The sequence below is a fragment of the Scyliorhinus torazame genome, chromosome 8 (genome assembly GCF_047496885.1).
Source record: "Scyliorhinus torazame isolate Kashiwa2021f chromosome 8, sScyTor2.1, whole genome shotgun sequence".
NCBI classification, from domain to species: Eukaryota; Metazoa; Chordata; class Chondrichthyes; order Carcharhiniformes; family Scyliorhinidae; genus Scyliorhinus; species Scyliorhinus torazame.
In genome coordinates this window covers 231,540,679-231,566,960 of record NC_092714.1, presented here as the reverse complement: position 1 = coordinate 231,566,960, position 26,282 = coordinate 231,540,679, and the positions used below count along the sequence as shown (strand labels likewise).

Here is a 26,282-nt window from a genome sequence, read left to right as displayed (position 1 = left end):
ACAGGTATTCCGAGACCTACAGGAGGCCAGCGTGGCACCGGAGCGACCCACACCGCTCCAGCTGCTGATACCGGCGTCAAATGTGCGGCGCGGGACTGCGCATGCGTGCTGCAATCGGTGCGAATGTGCGCATGCGCGGTAGCCTCCTTCTCCGCCGCGGCCCCGACGCAACATGGCGTAGAGCTACAGGGGCCGGCACGGAGCAAAAGAGGCCTAAAGCCCGAGAGGCCGGCCCGCCGATTGGTAGACCCTGATCGCGGGCCAGGCCACAGCCGAGGCCCCCCTAGGGGTCGGACCCCCCGCTCCCCCCCCCAAACCAGGCTTCCCCCCGAAAGGATGCACGCAAGGTCCCGTCGGGTAAGACCACACGTGGACAACTCCGGTGAGACTCGGATTTTCTTTGCAGCCACTCGGCCCATCCTGGGCAGAGAATCGCTGTTTGGCGGGGGGGGGGGAGGGGGGTGCGTGTAGAGCGGCCCCGACTGGCGGCGCGCGGACTGCGCTGATGGCGGTGGTTCTCCGGTGACCGGAGAATCGGCGGACCAGCGTCGCGCGATTTGGGAATCCCACCCATAACTCCTATCCAAATTCTAAACTGTGTTTACTCAACCTGGGTCCTGTCTGTGTGGAGTCTGCACGTCCTCCCCGTGTCTGCGTGGGTTTCCTCCAGGTGCTCCGGTTTCCTCCCACAGTTCAATGATGTGTGTGTTAGGTGGAGTGGCCACGCTAAATTGCCCTTAGTGTCAAAAATAAATGTTAAGTGGGGGTTACTGGGTTACGGGGATAGGGTAGATATTTAGCCTTCAGTAGGGTGCTCTTTGTAAGGGCTGGTGCAGACTCGATGGGCCGAATGGCCCCCTTCTGCACTGTAAATTCTATGATTCTATAACGCCAGTTGCTTTCCTTGTCCCTCTTCCTCCCTGGAATCCAAACCAGTCATCTCTGATGTAGCTCTGTGCCTTCGCACCCACTCTCTTTGTTAACTCGCAACACAGATCCCGGGTTTGATCCCGGCCCCGGGTGTGGAGTTTGTACATTCTCCCCGTGTCTACGTAGGTCTCACCCCCACAACTCAAAGATGTGCAAGGTAGTTGGAGTGGCCACGCTAAATTGCCCCTTAATTAGAAAAATTACAAAAAAAAATTACTCAACACAATCTGCAATGCAGTGGGCAATCAGGCTAATTGTATGGAAGTCAAAACATCGGCATGTCTTTTGGCTTCTTTCTTGTGGTAATCATTATTGACTTGAAATCCTATTTTCCTGATAAGTGAGTATCCATACACAGCTTTATACACAATGATGATAAGTTTGTTTCCATGTTTTCAATGATTCTGTCGGTATTTCATCTTATTCCAGCCACCTTTCCAGTTTATTTCTGCTGTTATCTCTCTCCAATATTTCTGGTCCAATGAAATCGATGTCAACATTACTCTCTTCTCGCTCAATCATTTCAGGCTTTTCATTTTTTGCATTTGGTTCTTCAACATGCTCCTTCCTTTTTCTTATTTCACTCAGGGTTTGCTAATAAACACCTTCCTTACTCGCTACTGCTGCTGTTGTCAGTATTTTATGCTGAGTGCCACGAACCTCCTTTGCTTTTGCATACATCAGGTCTACCTTTTCCAGTCGATCCAATTCTTCAAGTATATCACTCTGCATTTTTACCCATTGTTCTCCTGCCTTTTCTATTTCTCTTCCTAACTCATTATTCAAGAGTTTGTATTTCAGCTTGCCTGTGGCTATTCTTTCATTTCCTCCTTTCTCCCATCTTATGCACCGTTATCATTGAAACCCAGGTTTTGTTTTAAATCCTTTCCCCCCCCCCTTAAAAGTCCTATGCTGTTTGTCCCTCCTTCCAGGACAGATTCTTCAACCTGTTTCCATTTCTCATTCGTGGTGGAGGTACCTTTGACTTCCCTAGCTTTTGCTTTGTTTGCTTCAGTGTCCTTCAAACTTTTTTTCCGGGGACCCATTTTTACCAACCGACCAACCTTCGGGACCCACGCCGGCCGACCTGCGCGACCCACCATTTTCTCTTTCCTTGTTTGCTGCTGACAAAAATGGAGGAAATGGTTTTGGGTCCCTTTGGCCCTCGTACACGCTCCTCCAATGGAACCTGTTGAATGAAGGTGAAGCCTTCCGGTGTCGGAAAGTATGGAGTCTCCATCTGTCCAAAATTCTGCATTTTATCCGGTAAAATTTCATCAAATAAACCCCTCGTCCCCCCCGAACTTGTAAAAAAAATGAATAAAATAAATGAAAAAAATAAAAGTTAAATTAATAAAATAAATGAATAAAATGAATAAAAAAAACCCTAACTTGTAAAACAAAAAGCTACGAGCGTTTTAAAAAAAAGCGGCCGCACTGCGCATGCGTTCCCGATCATCGGTGCGCATGCACATCGTGTTGCGCATGCACGCTGACCAGCATGCGCTGTGCAGTTGCATTTTTGTTATATGCTCGTGGCCATTTTGAAGGCCGCTTTCAGCCAGCGTTTTTAACAGCCGGCTACTGCGGCTGTTGTGCACAGATTTGCGCGATCGGGAGCGCCGCGACGGACAGCTCCACCACCCTCCCGACACCTGACCGTGACCCACCCGCGGGTCTCGCCCCCGAGTTTGAAAATGCCTGGTTTACTTCATTTCCGAATTCTTCATTTACTTATTTCAGCCTCTTTATGCTCCATTGTTTTCTGCATAATCCACCTTGAAACTTCTTCAGCTGAAATACTGATTACATTTTCACAAGATGATGATCTGATTGTGTGTCGGCCCATTCGCGTTCTTAACAATACTCCTGTGTCTTTGTCTCACCATCATATAGTCCAGTTGAAATCTTCCTGTGTCGTCACACATTTTCACAGCATATCACTTTCGATGTTTGTCAGCGTGTATATTGGCATGATAAGATCAACGAGTAAATGCAGTTTCAGGTTTAGACGGAAATTGTGGGTGGGATTTACCGGTTGTTCACTCCGACGGGAAATTTTGGTCCCATGTTGGTGCATGGGTATTCCGGTGACGAGGGGTGCAGTCAACAGGAAATCCCATTGACAATGGCGGGACCGGTAAATCCCATTGATGGGCCGCCTTTGCCGCCGAAAAACATGCGATGGAGTGGTCGGTAAATCCAACCCTGTATGTTTGTTTTAGGTTTTGGAAAACCCTTTAGTCAGGTTGACTGGATAATAGCCCTCATGGTACCCCCCGAAACACATCGATCGATCTCCCCATGGGACTCGTCAAATGCGAGCTCCTCCATGAGTGAGCAGAGGCCCGCCCAGCTGGGGCTCACAAATTGGCCCTTTAAAAGCCGGCCCAACTGGGACCGGCACATCCGGTAATCCCGCTTGAGACCTGTGAACTGTAAGCTATGTTGCGGTCTTTACTTTATGTTTACAAATTAAATGTTGTTTAATTTATCTTCTCAGACTTCCTGAGCTTTTATAAAGCATTGAAGCAGATTGGATAGATGAATCATAGGGAATCTGAACATGGGATGAAGAGCAAAAGTGAGAGTAGATAACAGGGAGTCAGAACCATGAGCAATTGGAAAAGGAATTTGACAACAATGTTGATTATCAGTCCTCTTCAATTGATATGCGGAAGCAATGATCAAAGAAATGTTTGAAGACACATAAGCTGGCGTTAAGATCGGGGAGATTTGCATACGATAAAACACTTGCTTCGAGCGCAGAAGAAGGAATACAAGATAATGATAAACATCGCTTATTGTCACAAGTAGGCTTTAATGAAGTTACTGTGAAAAGCCCCTAGTCGCCACATTCCGGCGCCAGTTCGGGGAGGCCGGTAGGGGAATTGAACCCGTGCTGCTGGCCTTGTTCTGCATTACAAGCTGGCTGTTTAGCGCACTGTGCTAAACCAGCCCCAAAGACCTAATAGGTAGACTAGTAACAGCAGGTATGAACTTTGAAATGAAAGGGAGCATCAACAAACCAAAGTAATGCATATCTCAAAATTACCTTTAAATATTCATATCTTCATAGAGAGAAGAGAACTAGAACAGGTGCAAGAATTGAAGTGTTAAGAAAACTGGGGATGCAAGAGCAAGGATAGCATTGAGAAAGACCATGGGCCGTATTCTCCAGGCCACCAGCCGCACTTCCCTGCATGGTGCGTCCTCACCAGCAATGAGATCCGACTTTCCAGCAGCTGGTTAATGGGATTTCCTATTGTGCCCACCCGCAGGAATGAGTGCACTGCTGGTGGAGGATCCCACCGGAGAATTCCGCTGCATATTTGGTTTGACGAGATGGTTGCTGACTGGAAAGTTGAATAGACAACCAACTCAAAAAGTGTGTAAACAGTTGACTTTGGAAAGTTGTTTTGTATGGGTGTGAGATGTGGACCTTACAGGAAGAGGAAAGCAAACCACTGAAGAACTTTGAAGTGGGTTTCGAGAGAACGGCACAGACAAGGTAACAAATGATGAAGTGCTGTGGAGAGTGAATGAAGAGAAATTTGTTGAACATAATTAGGAAAAGACATGGGTAGGACAGATTTTAAGAGGAAAGAGACATGTAAAAGATGTTACGGGGGAAGTTTTAAAGAAAAACTGGAAGAGGGAGGAAGATGGCTTGCATATTGAAAGAGGTTATGGGGTGGGATTCTACCGCAACTGGCCGGATGGCCTGCCGCCGGCGCCAAGAGCGGCGCGAACTACTCCGGCATCGTGCCGACCGGAAGGTGCGGAATCCTCCGCACTTCCAGGCACTAGGCCGGCGCCATAGGGATTTGGGCAGAGCACATATGGTGATGATAGAGCGAGATCTTCTGGCTGTTCACGCTGGCGGGATTTTGTTGTCTTGCCGACAGGTTTTCCCAGCGGCCTGGGATGGATTCAATGGGGAGTCGCATTGACGGTGGTGAGACCAGAAGACCCTGCTCGGCCGGCCAATGGCGGATCACCTCACGCTGCTGTGAAACATCAGGAGTCTCTCCCGATATCTTCTAAATAAGATTTTGAACAAATAGTTCAAAGAAAAAGTTCAACCAACATATATTTCACAGCAGCATGATTAAAGTTATCTGGTGATTTTTATTAATACCTCAGTTAAAGCTTTTAATTGGCGACATCAGCCCTTCCCAGAACCCTGAATTGACAAAACCTCATAATTTTGAAAAATAATCACAACTAGTTCACCAAGCCCTTCTAATGAGTGCATCTACTTTTAAAAAAGAAAACCTTGTAAACATCTGAAGGATCGAGATAATTGACATCAATGATAGGAAGAAGAATTACACTGTAGGGATTTGTTGCTGAGATTCACTCAACTCTGCTCAAGGATCAACACCTAAAGACTCTGTGTGTAATGGATCTCTCGTAACATTGTGCTCAGTCTGTCAGAGAATATGGCCTCTCTGTTACCTGTTTATCTTCCTCGTGTTGACGGCTCTCTTTACCTTGAATCATCTATCCTTCTCTATTTTCTCTTTCTTATCGCTCCCTTTTTTTTTGTTTCTCTGTTCTCCTCCGCTTTGCTCTTTCTCTTTGTCTTCTTTGACATAGTGTGATGGAGAAAGAAGTGCTAATGACACTTTCAACTTTGACTATCCTATCCCCTTCCCACCAGCCCTTCACTTCCATTCCTACCCTCATTCTTTGCCTTTGAACCCACCTGAATAATGCCGGCTCTTCCTCCCTCTGGTTTTTAATGCTGTAATGAACATGTGTGTGGCTCTAAAGATGACCTTCTAAAATGTGATCCGTTTTCTGAGAATTAATTCTAAAAAATGTTAATAGCTAAATGTAAATAGCTATGTGAAATGCATTGAGGATTAATCACTTAGTATTGTAAGTTCTTACCCTAATGTAACCTTGCCCTTTAATAATCCGCTCCTGATTATGACTTCTGTTTGTTTTTGTTTGCGGATGGCGAAGTAACTCCATCACACGTTTTTTGTGTCTCACCAACAAGTCTGAATAGAATGAAAATTCAGACTTTATATCGAGTCAGCTGTGCCCAGAGCTATAAGCATCTTAAGAGGGTGAACAAAGAACAAAACAAACAAGGGTGGAACAGCAACTTAAACTGGAGATGTTATGGAAACAAAAGAAGCAAAATTTGAAAGATCTCTGAAAACAGGCATGGGAATGACAAAGAGTGATTAACCTGCCCAGTTCTTTCTGATGCAGACCGGGGGCGCGAATTCTCCACTCCCACGCCGGTTGGGAGAATCGCCTGGGCCGCCAAAATTTCCGGGGACGCCGGTCCGACGCCCTCCTGTGATTCTCCCAAGCGGCGGGAACGGCCCGGTCGAGTTTCGCGGGCCGCAGGCCGGAGACACCCAAAATGGCGATTCTCCGGCACCCCTGTGATTCTGAGGCCCGGATGGGCCGAGCGGCCAGACCAAATGGCGGGTTCCCCCCGGCGCCGTCCACACCTGGTCGCTGCAGTCGTGGGCGGTGCGTGAACGCTGGGGGGGCGGCCTGTGGGGGGGGCGAGGGGGGATCCTGCACCGGGCTTCACCTGCAATGAGGGGTGGCCCGCGATCGGTGCCCACCGATCGTCGGGCCGTCCTCTCTGAAGGAGGACCTCCTTCCTTCCGCGGCCCCGCAAGATCCGTCCCCCATCTTCTTGCGGGGCGGATTTGGACATGACGGCAACCACGCATGTGCGGACGACGTCCGTTATGCGGCGCCGACCGCGTCATCTATGTGGCGCTGCTTTTACGCGGGCGAGAAGGCCTGGCGCGGGTAGATGACGCGGTCCCGATACTGGCCCATTGTCAGGGCCTGAATCGGTCGGGACCGGGGCCGTTCCGCGCCGTCGTGAACCTCGACGGCGTTCACTACGGCGCGGCCACTTCTGCGTGGGAGTGGAGAATCCCGCCCCACGTGTCCACTTTGTGTTGACTGTTCATTTAAATGATCACTCAGTGCTCTGTTGAGTGTCTGCATGCGTAAGCAGTGGGTGCAAATTGGTGACACCAATTAAAGCGAGTTGCACTAATTAAAGCAGGCCTGTCCACCCTTTTTCGTGTGGGGGAGGGCGGGTTCAAATGTTTTTATTTATGGATATTGTAGTCACAAGGAACCCCGAAAAGGTAAGTTCAAAATGTTTTATTTCCAACTCAAAGTAAAGCTGAACAGTGGTGGAGAGCACAACTAGTTCCAACTGAGACCATCCGAAGATGCCGGTTCCTTCTATCAGGCTTTTATCAGGTGAAATTGATGATCCCCCCTTTTGCACCTCCACCCTTCGGCGGAGGAGCTCGTATTGCACGAGCCCCATGGGGAGATCAATCGGGTCTTCCCCGTGGGCCTCGTGGGGGTTACAACATCCCTCCTCCCTGAAGTCCGCAAACCCCTCTGTCATAGAGGGTGGAGGAGGCCTCCTTCTTCGCTTCACCCGCGGTTGCGTCTCCGGCTGTTGCAGGGCTGGTTTGCGGGGGGGGGGGGGGGGGGATGTGGGGGTTGGTTGACTCCCCACCGGGTTTCTCTTGGCCGTATTGAACCAATACCTTTGGATTATGACCCGAACGTTTGGTGTCACAGTGGTCCACTAATGCCGCTAATTTGTCAAATGTCTTGGAGTCTGGGGCCTCAGGGTAGGTCAGGCTTATTATGACGCTAAAAATAGGGGTCCCACAGGGGGTGAGGAGTATCACCTTCTGGCAGTCATCCCCAATAATTGCGTTCACCCTAAAAAAGTATGGATTCGCTCAGCAAACTGGGCCCAGTCTTCTATACTCTCGTCAAAAACATCGATTGAACCAAAGAATGACAATTTCAAGTCAGTGCTAACCGTGCTCCTCTGTAATGAGAGGTAGCCATGGTCTAGATGTCCAGCAGCATCACCTGTAGTTCTGTTTTGTTATTGTTGCCAATATTGTAATCATGAAGAGTTGTAAAATGGTTAGTCCAAATAGATTTATTTCCAATGCAAAGTAAAGCTGCACAGTGGCAGAGAACATAACTCGTCCCAGTTGGGACCATCTGAAGATGCCGGTTCCCTTCCGGGCCAGCTTTTATTGGATAAGATTGGCCAGCCCTGCTGTTGGGCCTCCGCCCCTCAGTGGGGGACCTGGTATTCCACAAGCCTCACAGGAAGATCAGTCGGGTTGTCCCTGCGGGTCTCATGGGGGTTACAACAATGGGTGATCAATGATTTGTAATGGTGTCATTTCTCCAATAGTGCCTAGGTTAACCGTGTCCACTATATGCTTATTGTTCTTCGTCTTCCTCACTACGTGTAGGCGTATCCCCAGGATCTGCCGATGAGGTTAAGGCATTCTGTTGACTTCCACACCCTGTTGCCTGAGATGATCTTGGCGAGCATCGCCTGGGCGGCGGGACTGGGACCATGAGGGTCCGGGCCGGCTTTCGGCCAGCATGGGTGTTACAATGCTGCTCTCCTAACTGTGTGGGGCTGGAGATGTGTCGCTCACAGGAAGGGAGTGTCAAATGGGCTGGACATCCCCAGGGTTTCCTGGGTGGAAGGCCATGGACTGCACTCCTGCCGACGCTCTTCCATTTTATTGGGGGTGCCCAGAGGCGCATGTGCGCCTCCATGGGATAGAGGGGCAGCTGGAGTGAGATCCAGAGGCTCAGGCATCCTCTGGCGCTGACACTTATGGATTGCCACTAGTGCATGCACTATGCTGGTAAAACCCTGCACCTTGAAACTCAGCCATGGAGGTCATTAGCTGCAACATGGAGTGGATAACCCGCACCATGGAGTATGCATTCTGCGGCAAGCTCTCCACTGCGGACGTCACCCTCAAAGTGTTGGCCTCATTGTGTCGGTCCGATAACACCATCTCCTCAGACAGAAGGCAATGGGACTCCTCCAGTCGGCCTTGCAGCCCGAGGAGGGATGTTGTCATCCCTTTCTGTTGCTCTGCCTTTGCGCTTCCAGACATACTCAGAGGAAGTCTGACCTGACTCCCTAGTCTTAGTGGGAGAGTAAGTGGAGGAAAATGTTTTAAGCCTCTTCAAAGAGTAGACGTTTAACAGGAACCCTTCTCGCCTCACTTAACTTCATCATTTCAGCTGGCGGTAAATGGGCAGTCAAACCGAGGCAAAGGCTTCCTCAGTTGCTAAAGATGTAGGAAAGCCAGATTATTATATAATAAAATGGCTTGGAATTTCTTCAAAATAACACTTCCCACTGTTGCACCTTTAAAAAAAAATGTTGGATCAGATAAGACCCCTGGAGAGAGATACACACAAGTTTCCTGAGTATGGTCATCTGGATTCCTCTTGGTGCCGATATTGGTGTAAAACTGGAATAAACAGCCATTGTATTACTTCAAAGAGATAGTGTGCGCTGGGTGAACTCTGCAAGAACAGAATTTTTGTTTTCCGTCCAGGAGTCACTTCAGAAGGATTGAGTAGAGAAATCCAGACGTCATTGATCTTCTCATTAATTCAATGAATGTATTTCTTAACTTAAAAGTTTATCTACATGATGGAAGTTTCCCAGATGTTTTCTGTAGTCCTCAGAGGGGTAATATTATACAAAACATTCTTTGTTTCCCGCATGATCAAGGAGTATAATGCTTCATTTTCCATAATTTAGGATTGATGCTGTTCCCATGTGAAAACTTAGTTATCTTGTATCAAATTCCTCTCTGCATTATTTTAATGCAGGTATTGGTGTACAGGAACTTGTTACTAAACATGTTGAACATTTGTGTGAGAATATCACCAATAACAACCCTTTACTCCATTGCCACTCAGTGGGGTGTCCTAAGCCAGTTGACAAGGCCTGGCCGGGTTGGGGGGGGGGGGGGGGGAATAGGAAAGTGTGCACTTTCAATTTCAATAAGAAGCCCGGCAGATGACTGTGATAATCCTCACAAGGCACACGGGTGATCACTTATTGATCACCCCATGGGCTTCGTAGAATACCAGTTTCCATGGTGAGCAGGTGGAGGCCGTCCCAGCTGGGGCTCGTTAGTGGGACCTTTAAATGTAGCTCCCAGACCGGAACTAGCAGTTCCCCATAGTCCTGGGCTGGGACATTCGTTTTGTGTCTCGCGGTAGTGGCTTTATTTTCAGTTTAAAATAAACCAATTTGGCCTTTCACCCCACACCTCCTGGGAGTATTACATTGGTGATGAGAATCAAGCACAGGATTCTGAGCAGCCTTTTTGAAAATCTCCGACTACGACTCCGTTAAGAAACAAAGAAAAACCCAGAAATGCTCTTGTTTAGGAAGTTCGAGCCATATGATCGGATGTGGAGGACTGTCCCCAGTATGCCCAACGCATGCGCTACTTCTTCTATGCCACTGGCATAGAAGGGGATGACAGACATACAGTAATCCTTTTGACAGAATGCGGAGCCCCGACATTCAGCTATACGTTCACCCTGCATTTGTTATCCCCAACAGTCGTTTTAGGATTAAACTATTGGATGTCTTTTCACAAACAAGAATCTATTGTGGTTTTACCACACAATATTTTAAATTAATTTTGTTAATTTTAATAACGTGAATTCTGAATAACCATTTAAACATTGGATGTTTTGTATGGCCAGAAGTGTCCTCCTGTCACTCAGCTAGGAGTGCAGTGTAGCCTCTTAGATATTCAATAGGAATGAATAAATTTGGGTTACGGCCCAGGAAGCATCTTCCAATGGGGCCTCATTGGGACAGAACTTACAGCTGTCCTCACGATGGTTCGGGGTAATCTTGTAGTTCCATTAGTGCTATAACTGGTGTTCAGGCCTGGATTGTGGCCTGCATTTCCCCTAAAACTGCCAGAAGTATTAATTTCACCCCCTCCCACTGATAAGGTGGGCTGATGGAGCAGCTATGTGAAAAACAAATTTTAAAGAAAAAGCACCACTTTTCTCTACTTCAGAAGCACTAGAAAATGATTAGCTAGATGTCACAGGCCATGTTACGATGTTTTGACAGAATGTTACTCATGACTAAATTCAATGCCTGCAGTATATCAAGGTATGGTTGTCACTGAAAATGACACTGGCAAAATACTTTCAATATTTACTTTTCACACTGTTTAAAATATCAGAATAATATAACGTCTGAATGAGGTAAGTGCTTCTAAGACTCAAAAATGATGGTTCGTGGTATTAACACTGTGATGTTCCTTTGTCAGTGGTTTTAATTCAGGAATTAAACTGCTTATTTAAAATGGGTTAACAGTGTCACTAAAATAGATGGCAAAGGAATTTACTGCAATCTTTATCACTGATCTTATCACCATAGTAACTTATAGATTCAAAGGTTAATTCACCAATATCTTACTGCTAGGAGAGAGCCAGGCTTGAAGGGAGCAGGGACTGGTGTGATAGACAGGTAGCCCTGTCCATGGTTCATGCTTCCTTCAAGTATGGATCTCCACGACCAGTGCGGCATTGGTGAGTTCACCCTCTTGTGGATTCAGACGCCTACGAGGATCCAGGATCTCAAATAAATGATTTGCTGGTACCATGTTGTATCTCAAACTGAAGCCAGTATGTCTTCATGGTGACTATTTGTCATTTTATATGTGACATTTTGCTGTGTCAAGCCCACTGTTGTTCATTAGACTTGAACTTCCGCAGACCGGCAATCAAGGTCAGATTGTCTCTCTGCTCCTGGTTTCCTCCTAAAAATCCTTTTGATTCTTTTGTTCCCAAACCTCCGACTCTGCCGGGTGAGTACTGGGTGCTGCAGGGTGCTCCTGAGGCCTTCTGTCGAGGGCTCAGCTTAGGACGAAAGGAGGCCATGTCCTCATTTTGTAAGGCACTAGTTGCCATAAATCAGAGAAGTTTAAAGGTCCAGGATCTTACAAGCCAGGGAGAAAGAAGGTTTGTAAGGTGTAAGTAGGTAGGATTTAGGGGGTCTTGGGCAGTCCAGTTGGGTGTGCAGTCAGTGGGGTTTGGCGGGGGGGGGGGGGTTGCTTTGTGGTCGGTTGATCCGAATTGGGGGGTTGCAATCGGAGGGAGGGGGGGGGGGGGGGTTGAAGGGTCCCATGGGGCATCAGGAGTGTGTGAGGGAATTTCCCACAGGACAGTTGGCGGGTGTGGGAGAAGCCCCGTGTTGGGGGGGGGGGGGGGGGGGGGTGGAGTCTGGTGGGAGGTATTCAGGGTCCCGTGGGGAGCTGGCAGAGGTCAGTACAATAGTTACCCAGAAGCTCGAAGTGGTTTTGATTCTTCGAACTTTTTCTGGGTAAATATTACTGTATGACGGGTGGAACCATCGAAGTTTGTGATTTAAATCATATTTTCGTATGGCTCCCACTGCAGGACAATTGCCCATAGGAAGTTTGAACTTCCCGCACAATTGTCGTGCAATCCTTACATGACAATGTCCAGGGGTGATGATTTCCCAGTGCATCTTTGGGGTATCCCCAGATTCACTGTCCTGGAGCTCGCAGGTAATGGGCTAATACTTTCTTTGCCTTGGCAGATGTCATTCTGCAACCTGCATTTTAATGAGTTTCTTCATTGACATTGTTAGAATTCCCTAGAGGTTGCACGTTCCTATTTACTATCATCATCATTGCTGCTCCACAGTGGATTCATTTGGATACTAAAGTTAGCCCAGTTATCAATGTTATCTAATTGCGATTTGGCAGTAAATATTGGACCATGCAACTCTTATGATATGCTGTTTTATAAAATACATTTTACAAGTTTTTAAGATATTCAGCCATCAAATGAACTACAGTGCATCAGTAAATACAAACAAGTTGTGTACAGTGTTACATATGGATGCTATAAAATGTGTTGAAGCAATGTATTACATTAGTGTCAGTTTAATGCAGTGCCCAACTGTTAAAGTTGATTGAAAATAACAAGAGGGCGTTACTAGCAAAGGTTCTATAAGCGCTGAAGCATTTAAACGCAGGGTCTCAGGGAACATTTAGGCACAAGCTGTGACTAAGGCACTGATTTGAACTAAGTATCAAACACCAGCATTCCCCCTATTGTTCAAATGAACATATCTGTGGACATACAAATAAATTAAACATGGAGTTGGGCAGACAAGTGAGGCTAATTTTCGAGACGACTGCATCTTGAGAGAATACACATTGGGTCATTTCTGATTCGAGGTTCACAAATTGGGAGCTTTGTCCACCTGGACAGCATTTCAGAAATTCTAGTTCAGTACCCACGTGGTCAGAAGATCATGGGCTGTGCACATCTGAATTTTCGATTAATTTACCAGATGGATGAGAACTCTCACCAGAAGTGTAAACATAGGGCTGGATTAAACCCCCCCCCCCCCCCCCCCCCGCCCCCCTCTTCCTACCCCACTCTTGGTGGATTAGAAAGCAGAGGGCACAAAATCCAGCAGGCAGCCTGCCTACCACTTGCTCGCCCTTCAAACACTTACAAAATCCTGATCCATCACTAAATGCCCCCTTAAGCTCCAAATACAGAGCAGTGGGCAGATTGCGGTCACATTGGTGCTGCTGGTACTTGTGAACTGTTGGCCTCTGATTGGCGAGTAGATACCTGAGGCTGGACTTCCTGCAAAGGGGCGGAAACCCCACCTCCAGCCGTTCTTCCACTCATCCCACTCTCCCTCTAACCTTTTAGCCGGTGGGTGGGTGGGTGGGGGGGAGGGGGGCAGGTGATAGGGACCATGGCACCATGTATAATTCTGCCAATAGAATCGCATCTATAGAACATTAGATGTTTTTGTCTGCATTTTTGCATTCCCTCATAAAAGTATTGCCAATGGTAAATGGACCATTCTGTGTCATTGTGTGCAGGGAAGTTATATCTTTTTGCCTTTTGAAATTGGATGGGTTGGTCAAATAGAGATTGCAGCAGGTTTTTTATTGGTCTTATTTATGCAGCAGTTTACAATGGTCACACAAAGGCTGCCCTTCTATAGTTTTCACTTCAGTCTTAAAACCTACACTACTGAGATTATTTAATGTGGATTAAATGTGGCTGCAAACGGTCAGTGGCATCGAATATTAGATGTTCAATTGACGAAAATCGATGTCGAAAAGTTTGAAAAAATTGCAGTTGGCGAGCCTTCTCATCCAGAATTCAAACTCTTAAAATTGTCTCTCCTTCCGGGTACATAACAACAGTCAGCGCGCTGCACAGTAATGTGTGCAAAGCACTTTGGGACACTTTTTTTGAGAAATGTGCTACACAATATAATCTAAATCGAATTTTTGGTCATTATATAAACAATGGTCAATGTGGTTTGACTCAATTTTCTTTCTCTCTTTTCCTTTTAAGCTCGCTGCTTTGGAGAGGCAAATCTTTGATTTCCTGGGATATCAGTGGGCCCCCATTCTAGCAAACTTCTTGCACATCATTGTTGTCATACTTGGTCTTTTTGGTACAATTCAGTACAGACCTCGGTATATTGTGGTGGTAAGTAAATATTTTCTAACTTTTCTCCATCAGTTTAACTCTAACCAGCCATCGTTGTATAAGTAAACAGCTCACACTGGATAATAGCATATTTGATCCCAGTGTAGTGTTTCAGTACATTCAATTTCTCACTCACTGCCTTAATTTGAAATTCCTCCGTGCAGAGGGATCACTTTCGGCATTTCCAACCCATCAAGGTGCCTTGAATCTCACCAAACATACTGATATTCAGGTAACATGATTTTTTTACAACCATTTTAGTGGTTGGAAATTTTGGATGGTGCCACGTTCCTGATGTGTGTCCTCACTGAGCAAGCTCCCACTCTCTTGTACCCTTCCCCTCCATGAGAGTGGCTGATGACAATAAGTGACAATTGAATGGTTTCACGCTCATCAATATTATATGAGCTTTTTATTGCAGACTTTCTTAATTAATTGAATTCCAATTCTCCAGCTGCCTTGGTGGGATTTGTACTCCTGTACCTTAGCACAGATCTCTCGATTACCAGTTCGAAAACATAATCATTATACTAATTTACTCTTTCTCATTCCCAGGCACAGAGGCATCAGTCCCAGATTGCATGAGCCCCCCTCCTTATATCCCAAACACCCATGAGTTCCCACCCACTATTCAGCCATAATTACATTTCTTATAACTGTTATACCTGGCATCCCACCCCCATCTCCTCAATGGTGTCAGACTTCAAAACCATTGCTCTCACTGCCCCCCGTGGGGCAGCACGGTAGCATTGTGGATAGCACAATTGCTTCACAGCTCCAGGGTCCCAGATTCAATTCTGGCTTGGGTCACTGTCTGTGTGGAGTCTGCACATCCTCCCTGTGTGTGCGTGGGTTTCCTCCGGGTGCTCCGGTTTCCTCCCACAATCCAAAGATGTGCAGGTTAGGTGGATTGGCCATGATAAATTGCCTTTAGTGTCCAAAATTGCCCTTTGGGTGGGGTTACTGGGTTATGGGGATAGGGTGGAGGTGTGGACCTTGGGTAGGGTGCTCTTTCCAAGAGCCGGTACAGACTCGATGTGCCGAATGGCCTCCTTCTGCACTGCGAATTCTATGAAATGTATGAAATAACAAAATCTCATCTGTAGTATTCCTTTTGTGCTCTAAGGATTACCTCTTCTATCACATCGCATGCTACACACAGTCTTCTACATACATTGCTCCCATTTTTCATGAACCACACAAAACCCTCCCCGCTCATTTCCCCTCTCTGACTCTTATCCCCCCCATATCCCATACCTCTCCCCCTTTTCACCGCCCTGTCCCCCTTTGTCCTGTTCTCTGCCTTCTCTGCCACTCTGTTCCTCTCCCCTCCAGCCTCGACTTCCGCACTTCCAGGTCAGCAGCTAAACATGTCATATCCTTGCGGCAGGCTGCGGACTATCCATGAAGTGAAGGGAAAGTTTTTTAAAATAAATTTAGATTACCCAGCTCTTTTCTTTTTATAATTAAGGGACAATTTAGCGTGGCCAATTCACCTATCCTGCACATTTTTTGGATTGTGGGGGTGAGGCCCAAGCAGACACGGGAAGAATGTGCAAACTTCACGTGGACAGGGACTCGGGGCTGGGATCGAACCCGAGTCCTCAGCGCCGTGAGGCAGCAATGCTAACCACTGTGCCATGGTGCTGCCTCCCGAAGTGAAGGGAAAGTTAGAAAATATAATGGAGAACCATATCTAATTTTCTTATTCTTATACTTTGACAAAAGAACCGGAAGTTGAATAGCTAGAAAGTGAAACTAGCAGTGGGAAGCATTGTGGCACAGTTGTTAGCATTGCTGCCTCACAGGGACCTGGGCTCAATTCCGGCCTTGGATGGGCGTTTGTGGAGTTTGGCTTTTCTCCCTGTGTCTACATGGGTTTCCTCTAGGTGCTCTGGTTTCCTCCTAAAGTCCAAAGATGTGCAAGGTAGGTGGATTGGCCGGGCTAAATTTCCCCTTAGTGTCCAAAAGATAAGCAGGTTAGGTGGTTTACGGGGAGAGTGCCTAGGTAAGGTGCTCTTTAAGAGGGTTGGTGCAGACTCGATGGGCTGAGTGGGTTCCTTTGCATTGTAGGAATTCTCTGGTTCAGTGTTATACTATTATTAAGAGAACAAGTTAAGAGGTTTCAGAACCTTAATATAGGACTCTGCTGAACCTGAAATGTAAAGCTGTTGATGTGTTGTTCAGGGTTTAGTGAGTTACTAAAGCTTTTAGAGAATATTCCCATCTGTCTCTTAATCCTGGGGTTGCTATTTTTAGATGCTACCTTCCGCCCACCACACGAATGGGCTCATGGTGCACCAGAAATAAAGATTGTACAGAGCAGCAGTTAAATGATGCAAACAGGCCAGTGGTTTTCTGGAGCATCCTGCAGTTGAATGGACAATGTGGAGGGGCTGGAGGGCATCACTGAGGGAATCTTTCTGCCTCATAAATTCTGCCGTCTACATTTTTACAACTAATGATTTGGAGAAACCAATGGGCAGAAAGTAGAGGCGGCCTTGATGGCAGGACCGGGAAGAAATTCCCCAAACTTGCCACCAGGACTGCAGTCTGACCTTTTCCTGCGTCTTGGTGATCTTACAGGAGGTGGGACTTCCATTGGCAAATTAGCTGGCCATTGATTATTAGGCTGACTAAGGACTTTGTTGGGTTCTTCCTGTTGTGACCTGCAGATGTGGCCACTATTTATTGTATGCAATTGAAAATCACTTCAGAGGGCACCTCAAGTAGTCTCTATCCCACAGCGACAGTGCCCATCTCTGGCAGTGGGGCTGCAGTACCTCCAAAGTTGATATTCCTCAGATTTCTTTGATGTGGACGATTTCATATTTGCTTACATTGAAATCTATTTATCATAGTTGATTTGTTATGTTGGAGGTGTAACATAAGCGGCTTCCTTGTGGCGCACTTGACAAAGGAAGGTTCAGACGTGGAGATAACTTCAACACGTTTATTAAATTACTTACACTTCTATTACTCGGGTTCGACACTACTGCTAATCCTACTATAGCTACCCAGACTGACTAACCAGTTGCAGCAATCCACGTGGTGGGTGTAATATTGAATCAACCCTGTGCCTGTACTCACTGACTGTCTCCAATGGAAAGAGGCAGATCATGTGTGTGGTGTCCTTTATATATGGGTTGGTGTAATGCCCCCCTGTGGTCGTGTCACCTCCGTGTGTATTGTGAATGTCCATTGGTCGTGTCCTATCTACCTGATCTATTGGTTGAGTGTGTGTGTGTGATGTTTCTGGTGCTCCCTCTAGTGTCTAGCTAGCCTACATGGATTTACATTGATGCACATCACCACAATAGTTTTACCCATTAAGTAAAACTATCTCTTCCAGCCTTTCTGATTACAATTCTGGAGGGCGGGGTGCGGGAGAGATTGTCGGTGATGATTATTAGACTGCAGGGAGGATGTCGGCGATGATTATTGCGGGGAGTGGGGGGGAGATTGTCGGCAATGCTTATTGGGTGGGGGGGAGATTGTCGGCGATGCTTATTGGGGGGGAATTGTCGCCGATGATTATTGTGGGTGGGGGATTGTTGGCAATAATTATTGGAGAAGGTGAGAGATTGTTGCGATGATTATCAGAGGGGAGTGGGAGATTGTTGGCAGTGATTATTGGAGGGGGGAGAGATTGTTGCCGGTGATTATTAGAGGGGAGGGGGAGATTGTTGGCAATGATTATTAGTGGGGGGAGGGGTTGCGGAGATTGCTGACAATGATTATTAGTGGGGTTGGGGGGGGGGAGATTGCTGGCGATGATTATTAGGGAAAGAGATTGTCGGCGATGATTATTAAAGGGGGCGTGAGACTGCTGCCGATGATTATTAGGGGGGAGATTTTTGATGATGATTATTAGGGGGAGGGGGAGATTACCGGCAATGATTATTATGATGTGGAGATGCCGGCATTGGACTGGGGTGAGCACAGTAAGAAGTCTTACAACACCAGGTTAAAGTCCAACAGGTTTGTTTCGATGTCACTAGCTTTCGGAGCGCTGCTCCTTCCTCAGGTGAATGAAGAGGTATGTTCCAGAAACATATATATAGACAGATTCAAAGATGCCAGACAATGCTTGGAATGCGAGCATTAGCAGGTGATTAAATCTTTACAGATCCAGAGATGGGGTAACCCCAGGTTAAAGAGGTGTGAATTGTGTCAAGCCAGGACAGTTGGTAGGATTTTGCAGGCCAGATGGTGGGGGATGAATGTAATGCGACATGAATCCCAGGTCCCGGTTGAGGCCGCACTCATGTGTGCGGAACTTGGCTATAAGCTTCTGCTCGGCGATTCTGCGTTGTTGCGCAGACGCTGCGACAACGAATGAAAGAACATCGCGCGACAATCGTCAGGCAGGAATGTTCCCTTCCAGTCGGGGAACAATTCAGCAGTCAAGGGCATTCAACCTCTGATCTCCGGGTAAGCGTTCTCCAAGGCGGCCTTCAGGTCGCGCAACAACGCAGAATCGCCGAGCAGAAGCTTAGAGCCAAGTTCCGCACACATGAGTGCGGCCTCAACCGGGACCAGGGATTCATGTCGCATTACATTCATCCCCCACCATCTGGCCTGCGAAATCCTACCAACTGTCCTGGCTTGACACAATTCACACCTCTTTAACCTGGGGTTACCCCATCTCTGGATCTGTAAAGATTTAATCACCTGCTAATGCTCGCATTCCAAGCATTGTCTGGCATCTTTGAATCTGTCTATATATATGTTTCTGGAACATACCTCTTCATTCACCTGAGGAAGGAGCAGCGCTCCGAAAGCTAGTGACATCGGAACAAACCTGTTGGACTTTAACCTGGTGTTGTAAGACTTCTTACAATGATTATTAGTGTGGGGGGGACGTAGATTGCCAACAATGATTATTAGTGGGCTGGGGGGAGATTGCCGACGATGATTATTAGGCGGGGGGGGGGGGTGGCGGGGAAAGAATGCTCGTGATGATTATTAGAAGGGGGAGATGGAATTTGTGAAACTGCTGACAATGATTATTAGGGGGGAGATTTTTTATTTTAATAATATATTTTATTCAACTTTTTCGGCCAAACAAAACAGTACAAAGGTTTTTCCCCTTTTTACAACAGCAAAACAATATAAATAACCGTGACCGTATTTTAACAAATAAATAAATAATATATAAACTAAATGGCAACTGCCATAACAAAAGTAATAGCTCTCCCAAAATAATAAAATCAGCAATTCAATATACATAACCAAGTACCAATATCTTTACAAAAACACCCCTGAGGACCCACCTGGGCCCCCCCCCCTCCCCGCCCCTCCCCCCTGGGTTGCTGCTGTTACCTTCCCATTTCCTTTATCGTTCTGCGAGGTAGTTAATGAACGGTTGCCACCGCCTGGTGAACCCCTGAGCCGAACCCCTTAGTGCTTTATCTGTTCCAGTTTTATAAACCCTGCCATGTCGTTTATCCAGGTCTCCACGCCCGGAGGCTTGGCTTCCTTCCACTTAAGCAGTATCCTTCGCCGGGCTACTAGGGACGCAAAGGCCAAAACATCAGCCTTTCTCGCCTCCTGCACTCCCGGCTCTTCTGCAACCCCGAATATAGCCAACCCCCAGCCTGGCTCGACCTGGACCCCCACCACCTTTGAAAGCACCTTCGCCACCCCCACCCAGAACCCCTACAGTGCCGGGCATGACCAAAACATGTGGGTTTGGTTTGCTGGGCTTCTCGAGCATCTCCCACACCTATCCTCTACCCCGAAAAATTTACTGAGCCTTGCTCCGGTCATATGTGCCCTGTGCAAAACCTTAAATTGTATCAGGCTAAGCCTGGCGCACGAGGACGAAGAGTTTACCCTACGTAGGGCATCTGCCCACAGCCCCTCTTCAATCTCTTCCCCCAGCTCTTCCTCCCATTTTCCCTTCAGCTCATCCACCATGTTCTCCCCCTCATCTCTCATTTCCCTGTATATATCTGACACCCTACCATCCCCCACCCATGTCCCCGAGATCACTCTATCCTGAATCTCCTGCGTCGGGAGCTGCGGGAATTCCCTCACCTGTTACCTCGCAAAAGCCCTCAGTTGCATGTATCGAAATTCATTCCCCTGGGGCAACCCATATTTTTCCGTCAGCGCTCCCAGACTCGCAAACTTCCCGTCCAGGAACAGCTGATCTCTCAGTTGCACAATCCCAGCTCTCTGCCATGCTCCAAATCCCCCATCTATTCTCCCCGGGACAAACCTATGATTATTTCTTATCGGGGACCGCACCGAGGCTCCCGTCATTCCCCCATGCCGTCTCCACTGCCCCCAAATTTTCAGTGTTGCCACCACCACTGGACTTGTGGTGTATTTCTTCGGGGAGAACGGCAGCGGTGCCGTCACCAGTGCTTGTAGGCTGGTTCCTTTGCAGGACGCCATCTCCAATCTCTTCCACGCCGCTCCCTCCCCTTCTCCCATCCACTTACACACCATTGAAATATTGGAGGCCCAATAGTACTCACTTAAGCTCGGTAGTGCCAGTCCCCCCCTCTCCCTGCTACGCTGCAAGAACCCCCTCCTCTCGGGGTCTTCCCAGCCCACACAAAACTCATGACGCTTTTCTCGATCTTCTTGAAAAAAGCCTTTGTGACCATCACCGGGAGGCACTGAAACACAAAAAGGAATCTCGGGAGGACTACCATTTTGACCGCCTGCACCCTCCCCACCAGTGACAGGGGCACCATGTCCCATCTCTTAAAATCGTCCTCCATCTGTTCCACCAATCGTGTTAAATTAAGCCTATGTAAGGTTCCCCAACTCCTGGCTATCTGGATCCCCAAGTACCGGAAATCCCTTGTTACCCTCCTCAGCGGTAAATCCTCTATTCCCCTGCTCTGCTCCCCCGGATGTACCACAAACAACTCACTCTTCCCCATGTTCAATTTGTACCCCGAGAATTCCCCAAACTCCCCGAGCGTCTGCATTATCTCAGGCATCCCCTCCACCGGGTCCGCAACATACAACAGTAAATCATCTGCATACAATGATACCCGGTGTTCTTCTCCGCCCCTGAGTACTCCCCTCCACTTCCTGGAGCCCCTCAGTGCTATGGCCAAGGGCTCAATTACCAATGCAAACAGTAACGGAGACAGGGGACACCCCTGCCTCGTCCCTCTATAAAGACGGAAGTAGTCAGACCTCTGCCTGTTCGTGATCACACTTGCCACCGGGGCCCTATATAGCAGCTGTACCCATCCAATGAACCCTTCACCAAAACCAAATCTCCTCAACACTTCCCACAGGTAGTCCCACTCCACCCTGTCAAATGCTTTCTCGGCATCCATCGCCACCACTATCTCCGCCTCCCCCTCTGGTGGGGGCATCATCATCACGCCTAGCAGTCTCCGTATGTTCGTGTTCAGCTGTCTCCCCTTAACGAACCCAGTTTGATCCTCATGGACCACCCCCGGGACACAATCCTCTATCCTCGTCGCCATTACCTTGGCCAGGAGCTTAGCATCTACATTCAAAAGGGAAATGGGCCTGTAGGACCCACACTGCAGCGGGTCTTTATCCTTCTTCAAAAGTAACGATATTGTCGCCTCCGACATAGTCGGGGGCAACTTCCCCCTTTCCCTGGCCTCATTAAAGGTTCTCGTCAAGAGCGGGGCCAGTAGGTCTATATATTTCCTATAAAATTCCACTGGGAACCCATCCGGTCCCGGGGCCTTCCCCGCCTGCATGCTCCCAATCCCCTTTACCACCTCCTCCACATCAATCTGTGCTCCCAGTCCCGCCCTCTCCTGCTCCTCCACCTTCGGGAATTCCAGCTGATCCAGGAAATGCATCATTCCCTCCTTCCCTTCCGGGGGCTGAGCCTTATACAACCTCTCATAGAATGTCTTAAACACCCCATTCACTCTCTCCGCTCCCCGTTCCATCTCACCCTCCTCATCCCTCACCCCACCTATCTCCCTCGCCGCTCCCCTCTTCCTCAATTGTTGGGCCAGTAACCGACTCGCCTTCTCTCCATACTCATACTGCACTCCCTGTGCCCTCCTCCACTGTGCCTCTGCCTTACCCGTGGTCAGCAGGTCAAATTCCACATGTAACCTTTGTCTTTCCCTGTACAGCCCCTCCTCCGGTGCCTCTGCATATTGCCTGTCCACCCTCAGAAGTTCTCTCAGCAATCGCTCCCTTTCTTTACACTCTTGCTTCCCTTTATGTGCCCTTATGGATATCAGTTCCCCTCTGACCACCGCCTTCAACGCCTCCCAGACCACTCCCACCTGAACCTCTCCATTGTCATTAAGCTCCAAGTACCTTTCGATACACCCCCTCACCCTTAGACACATCCCCTCATCCGCCAACAGGCCCATATCCATTCTCCAGAGTGGGTGCTGTTCCTTTTCCTCTCCTACCTCCAGATCTACCCAGTGTGGAGCGTGGTCCGAGATGGCTATGGCCGTGTACTCCGTCCCTGTCACCTTCGGAATCAGTGCCCTTCCCAGGACAAAAAAGTCTATCCGTGAATATACCTTGTGAACATGGGAGAAGAATGAGAACTCCTTACTCCTAGGTCTGATAAATCTCCAAGGATCTACTCCTTCCATCTGCTCCATGAAGTCCTTAAGCACCTTGGCCGCTGCCGGCCTCCTCCCGGTCCTGGACCTCGACCGGTCCAGCCCTGGATCAAGCACTGTATTGAAATCTCCCCCCATTACCAACTTTCCCGCCTCCAGGTCCAGGATAGGCCCCAACATACGCCTCATGAAGTTTGCATCATCCCAGTTCGGGGCGTATATGTTCACCAGAACCACCGCCTCCCCTTGCAGTCTGCCACTCACCATCACGTATCTACCCCCACTGTCCGCCGCTGTGGTCTTTGCCTCAAACAGTACCCGTTTCCCCACTAAAATAGCCAGCCCCCTATTCTTCGCATCCAAACCCGAATGAAGCACCTGTCCCACCCATCCTTTACGTAGTCTGACCTGATCTGTCAATTTCAGGTGCGTCTCCTGCAACATAACCACATCTGCCTTTAATTTCTTTAGGTGTGCGAGTACCCGCGCCCTTTTAATCGGCCCATTCAGCCCTCTCACGTTCCACGTGATCAACCGGGTTGGGGGCTCTTTACCCCCCCACCCCTTGTCGACTAGCCACCCCCTTTTTTAACCCAGCTCCTTACCCAGTTCCCACGTACCCGTATATCCCACCGACGGTGCCCTCCCGCCTCGACCACCCCGCCCCATAACAGCTCCCCCTTCCCCTTAGCAGCAGCAACCCAGTTAGCTCCCCCCCCCCCTCCGCTAGATCCCTCTCTAGCGTAATTACACCCCCCATGTTGCTCCCAGAAATCAGCGAACTCTGGCTGACCTCGGCTTCCCCGTTTACCCTCGGCCTCTCACTGTGCGAGGCCCCCACCTTCCTGCGTCCCTGTTCCCGCCTTAATTACCATAGCGCGGGAACGAGGCCCACATTTCCCATTCGGCCCCGTTTCCTACCCACCGGCGCCCACAGTTCCTCATACTCCCCCCCCCCCCCCCCCCCCCAAAACGAGGGGAAGAGAGGAAATTTACAGGATTAAAGAGTTAACAATTGAAAAATCATCCCCCCCCCCCTGCCTCGTCCCACATAGTCACCCCACCACTTTGCCCCAGAAGCTCTTTCTCTCGCCAGACTATTCCAGCTTCTCGTCCACCATGAATGTCCACGCCTCTTCTGTCATCTCAAAGTAGTGGTGCTTCCCTTGGTATGTGACCCACAGTCTCGCCGGTTGCAGCATTCCAAATGTCACCTTTTTGTGAAGCACCGCCTTAGCCCGATTGAAACTTGCCCTCCTTCTCGCCACCTCCGCACTCCAATCCTGGTATACGCGGATCACCGCGTTCTCCCACCTGCAGCTCCGAGTTTTCTTCGCCCATCTTAAGACCATCTCTCTGACATTATAGCGGTGAAACCTCACCACTATGGCTCGAGGTATTTCTCCTGCCCTTGGTCTTCGCGCCATAACTCGATAAGCTCCCTCCACCTCCAAAGGGCCCGTCGGGGCCTCCGATCCCATTAGCGAGTGAAGCATCGTGCTCACATATGCCCCGACGTCTGCCCCCTCCACGCCCTCGGGAAGACCTAAGACTCTTAGATTCTTCCTCCTCAAATTATTCTCCAGGGCTTCCAACCTCTCCACACACCTCTTGTGCTGCGCCTCGTGCATCTCGGTCTTCACCACCAGGCCCTGAATTTCATCTTCATTTTCAGCAGCCTTTGCCTTCACGACCCGAAGCTCCAGCTCCTGGGTCCTCTGCGCCTCCTTTAGCCCTTCAATTGCCTGTAGCATCGGGGCCAACACCTCCTTCTTCAGCTCTTCCACACAGCGCCGCAGGAACTCTTGTTGCTCCGGGCCCCATATCGAACTGCCACCTTCCGACGCCATCTTGCTTCGAGCTTCCCTTCCTTGCCACTGCTCCGAAGGATCCACTGCAATCCTGCCGCTATCCTCTCCTTTGTCCATCAACGTCCGGGGGGGATTCCCTTCTATTTCACTGCACAGTGATTTTGGCCGTTTAAAATTGCCGTTGGGTCTCTTATCAAGAGCCCAAAAGTCCGTTCCAACGGGAGCTGCCGAAACGTGCGGCTTAGCTGGTCATCACCGCACCCGGAAGACAGGGGGGCGGGTGCGGGGGGGAGATTTTTGGTGATGATTATTGGGGTGGAGATTGTCAGTGATGATTATTAGCAGGGATGGAGATAGTCGGCAATGATTATTGTAGAGGAGGGTGGAGATTTCTGGCAATGATGATTAGAGGGAGGGAGATTGCCGATGATGATTATTAGGTTGGGGATGATTGCCAGTAATGAATATTACAGTCGGGTCCTGATGTCCTTGGGGAGGACGGGACGGGGGGTGGGGGGGGAGTGGCGGGGAGGTGAAGGGAGGTGTATCTTAACTTTGAGATCTGGGCGATGTTTTTAAAGGACGCCCTGAGCTCTGTGGAGATGAACCTTTCTTTGACAAAGTGTCAGAAGATCTGAAGAGAAGACTTGGCTGATTCTCTGGGGAGATACATGCTGGTTTCCAGTCAGAACCTAAAATCTTGCCATTCTCTGGAACAATTCCACTCATGGTGAATAATTGATGTCCCAACATAGATCCTGGTGAAACAGCACTGGCCCTCGTTTATGATAATAAACGGCTTACATTAACACTGCAATGAAGTTACTGTGAATCTGCTGTCCTTACTGGCACTTCTCTGGGAAGATCTCCCAGAAGGACTCATTGAAAGCCAATGTGGGGTGGAGATTCAGAAATTGTTCCTCACGTGCTCATATTCTAAGACCATAAGATTCTGCCCCTTTTCTGCATTCACAGTATCACAACATAGGATCATTAAATATTATGTAACGTTTCCCCTTGCTGCAGGGGTCAATGACCAAGGGGCATAGATTTAAGGGGCGGGATTTTCCGACCCCCCGCCGGGTCGGAGAATTGCTGGCGGCTGGCGTGAATCCCGCCCCCGCCGGTTGCCGAATTCTCCGGCACCGGCTATTCGGCGGGGGCGGGAATCGCGCCGTGCCGGTTGGCGGCACCCCCCCCGTCGATTCTCCGGCCCGCAATGGGCCGAAGTCCCGCCGCTGTCAACCCACACCAGCCGGCGTGGATTGAACCACCTTTGGGACGACGGGACACGGCAGTGAGGGCGGGCTCTGGGGTCCTGGGGGGGGGCGCGGGGCGATCTGGCCCCAGGGGGTGCCCCCACGGTGGCCTGGCCCTCGATTGGGGCCCACTGATCCGCGGGCGGGCCTGTCCCGTGGGGGCATTCTTTTCCTTCCGCCTTCGCCATGGTCTCCACCATGGCGGAGGCGGAAGAGACCCCCTCCAATGCGCATGCGCGGGGATGCCGTGAGTGGCCGCTGACGCTCCCGCGCATGCGCTGCCCGGAAAAGTCAGTTTCGCGCTAGCTGGCGAGCACCAAAGGCCTTTCCAGCTGGCGGGG

General features: G+C 48.9%; 1 protein-coding gene across 2 annotated transcripts in view; it reads left to right on the top strand.

The window, feature by feature from the left end:
• The window catches only part of LOC140428443 (sodium/potassium-transporting ATPase subunit beta-1-interacting protein 3-like), a 379,078-nt gene that overhangs the window by 109,217 nt on the left and 243,579 nt on the right, over positions 1–26,282 (top strand). For both annotated transcript variants that reach the window (XM_072514900.1, XM_072514899.1), the window contains exon 2: positions 14,185–14,322. In XM_072514900.1, the coding sequence (XP_072371001.1) occupies positions 14,185–14,322 (138 nt within the window). The remainder of the gene's footprint in view (positions 1–14,184; positions 14,323–26,282) is intronic.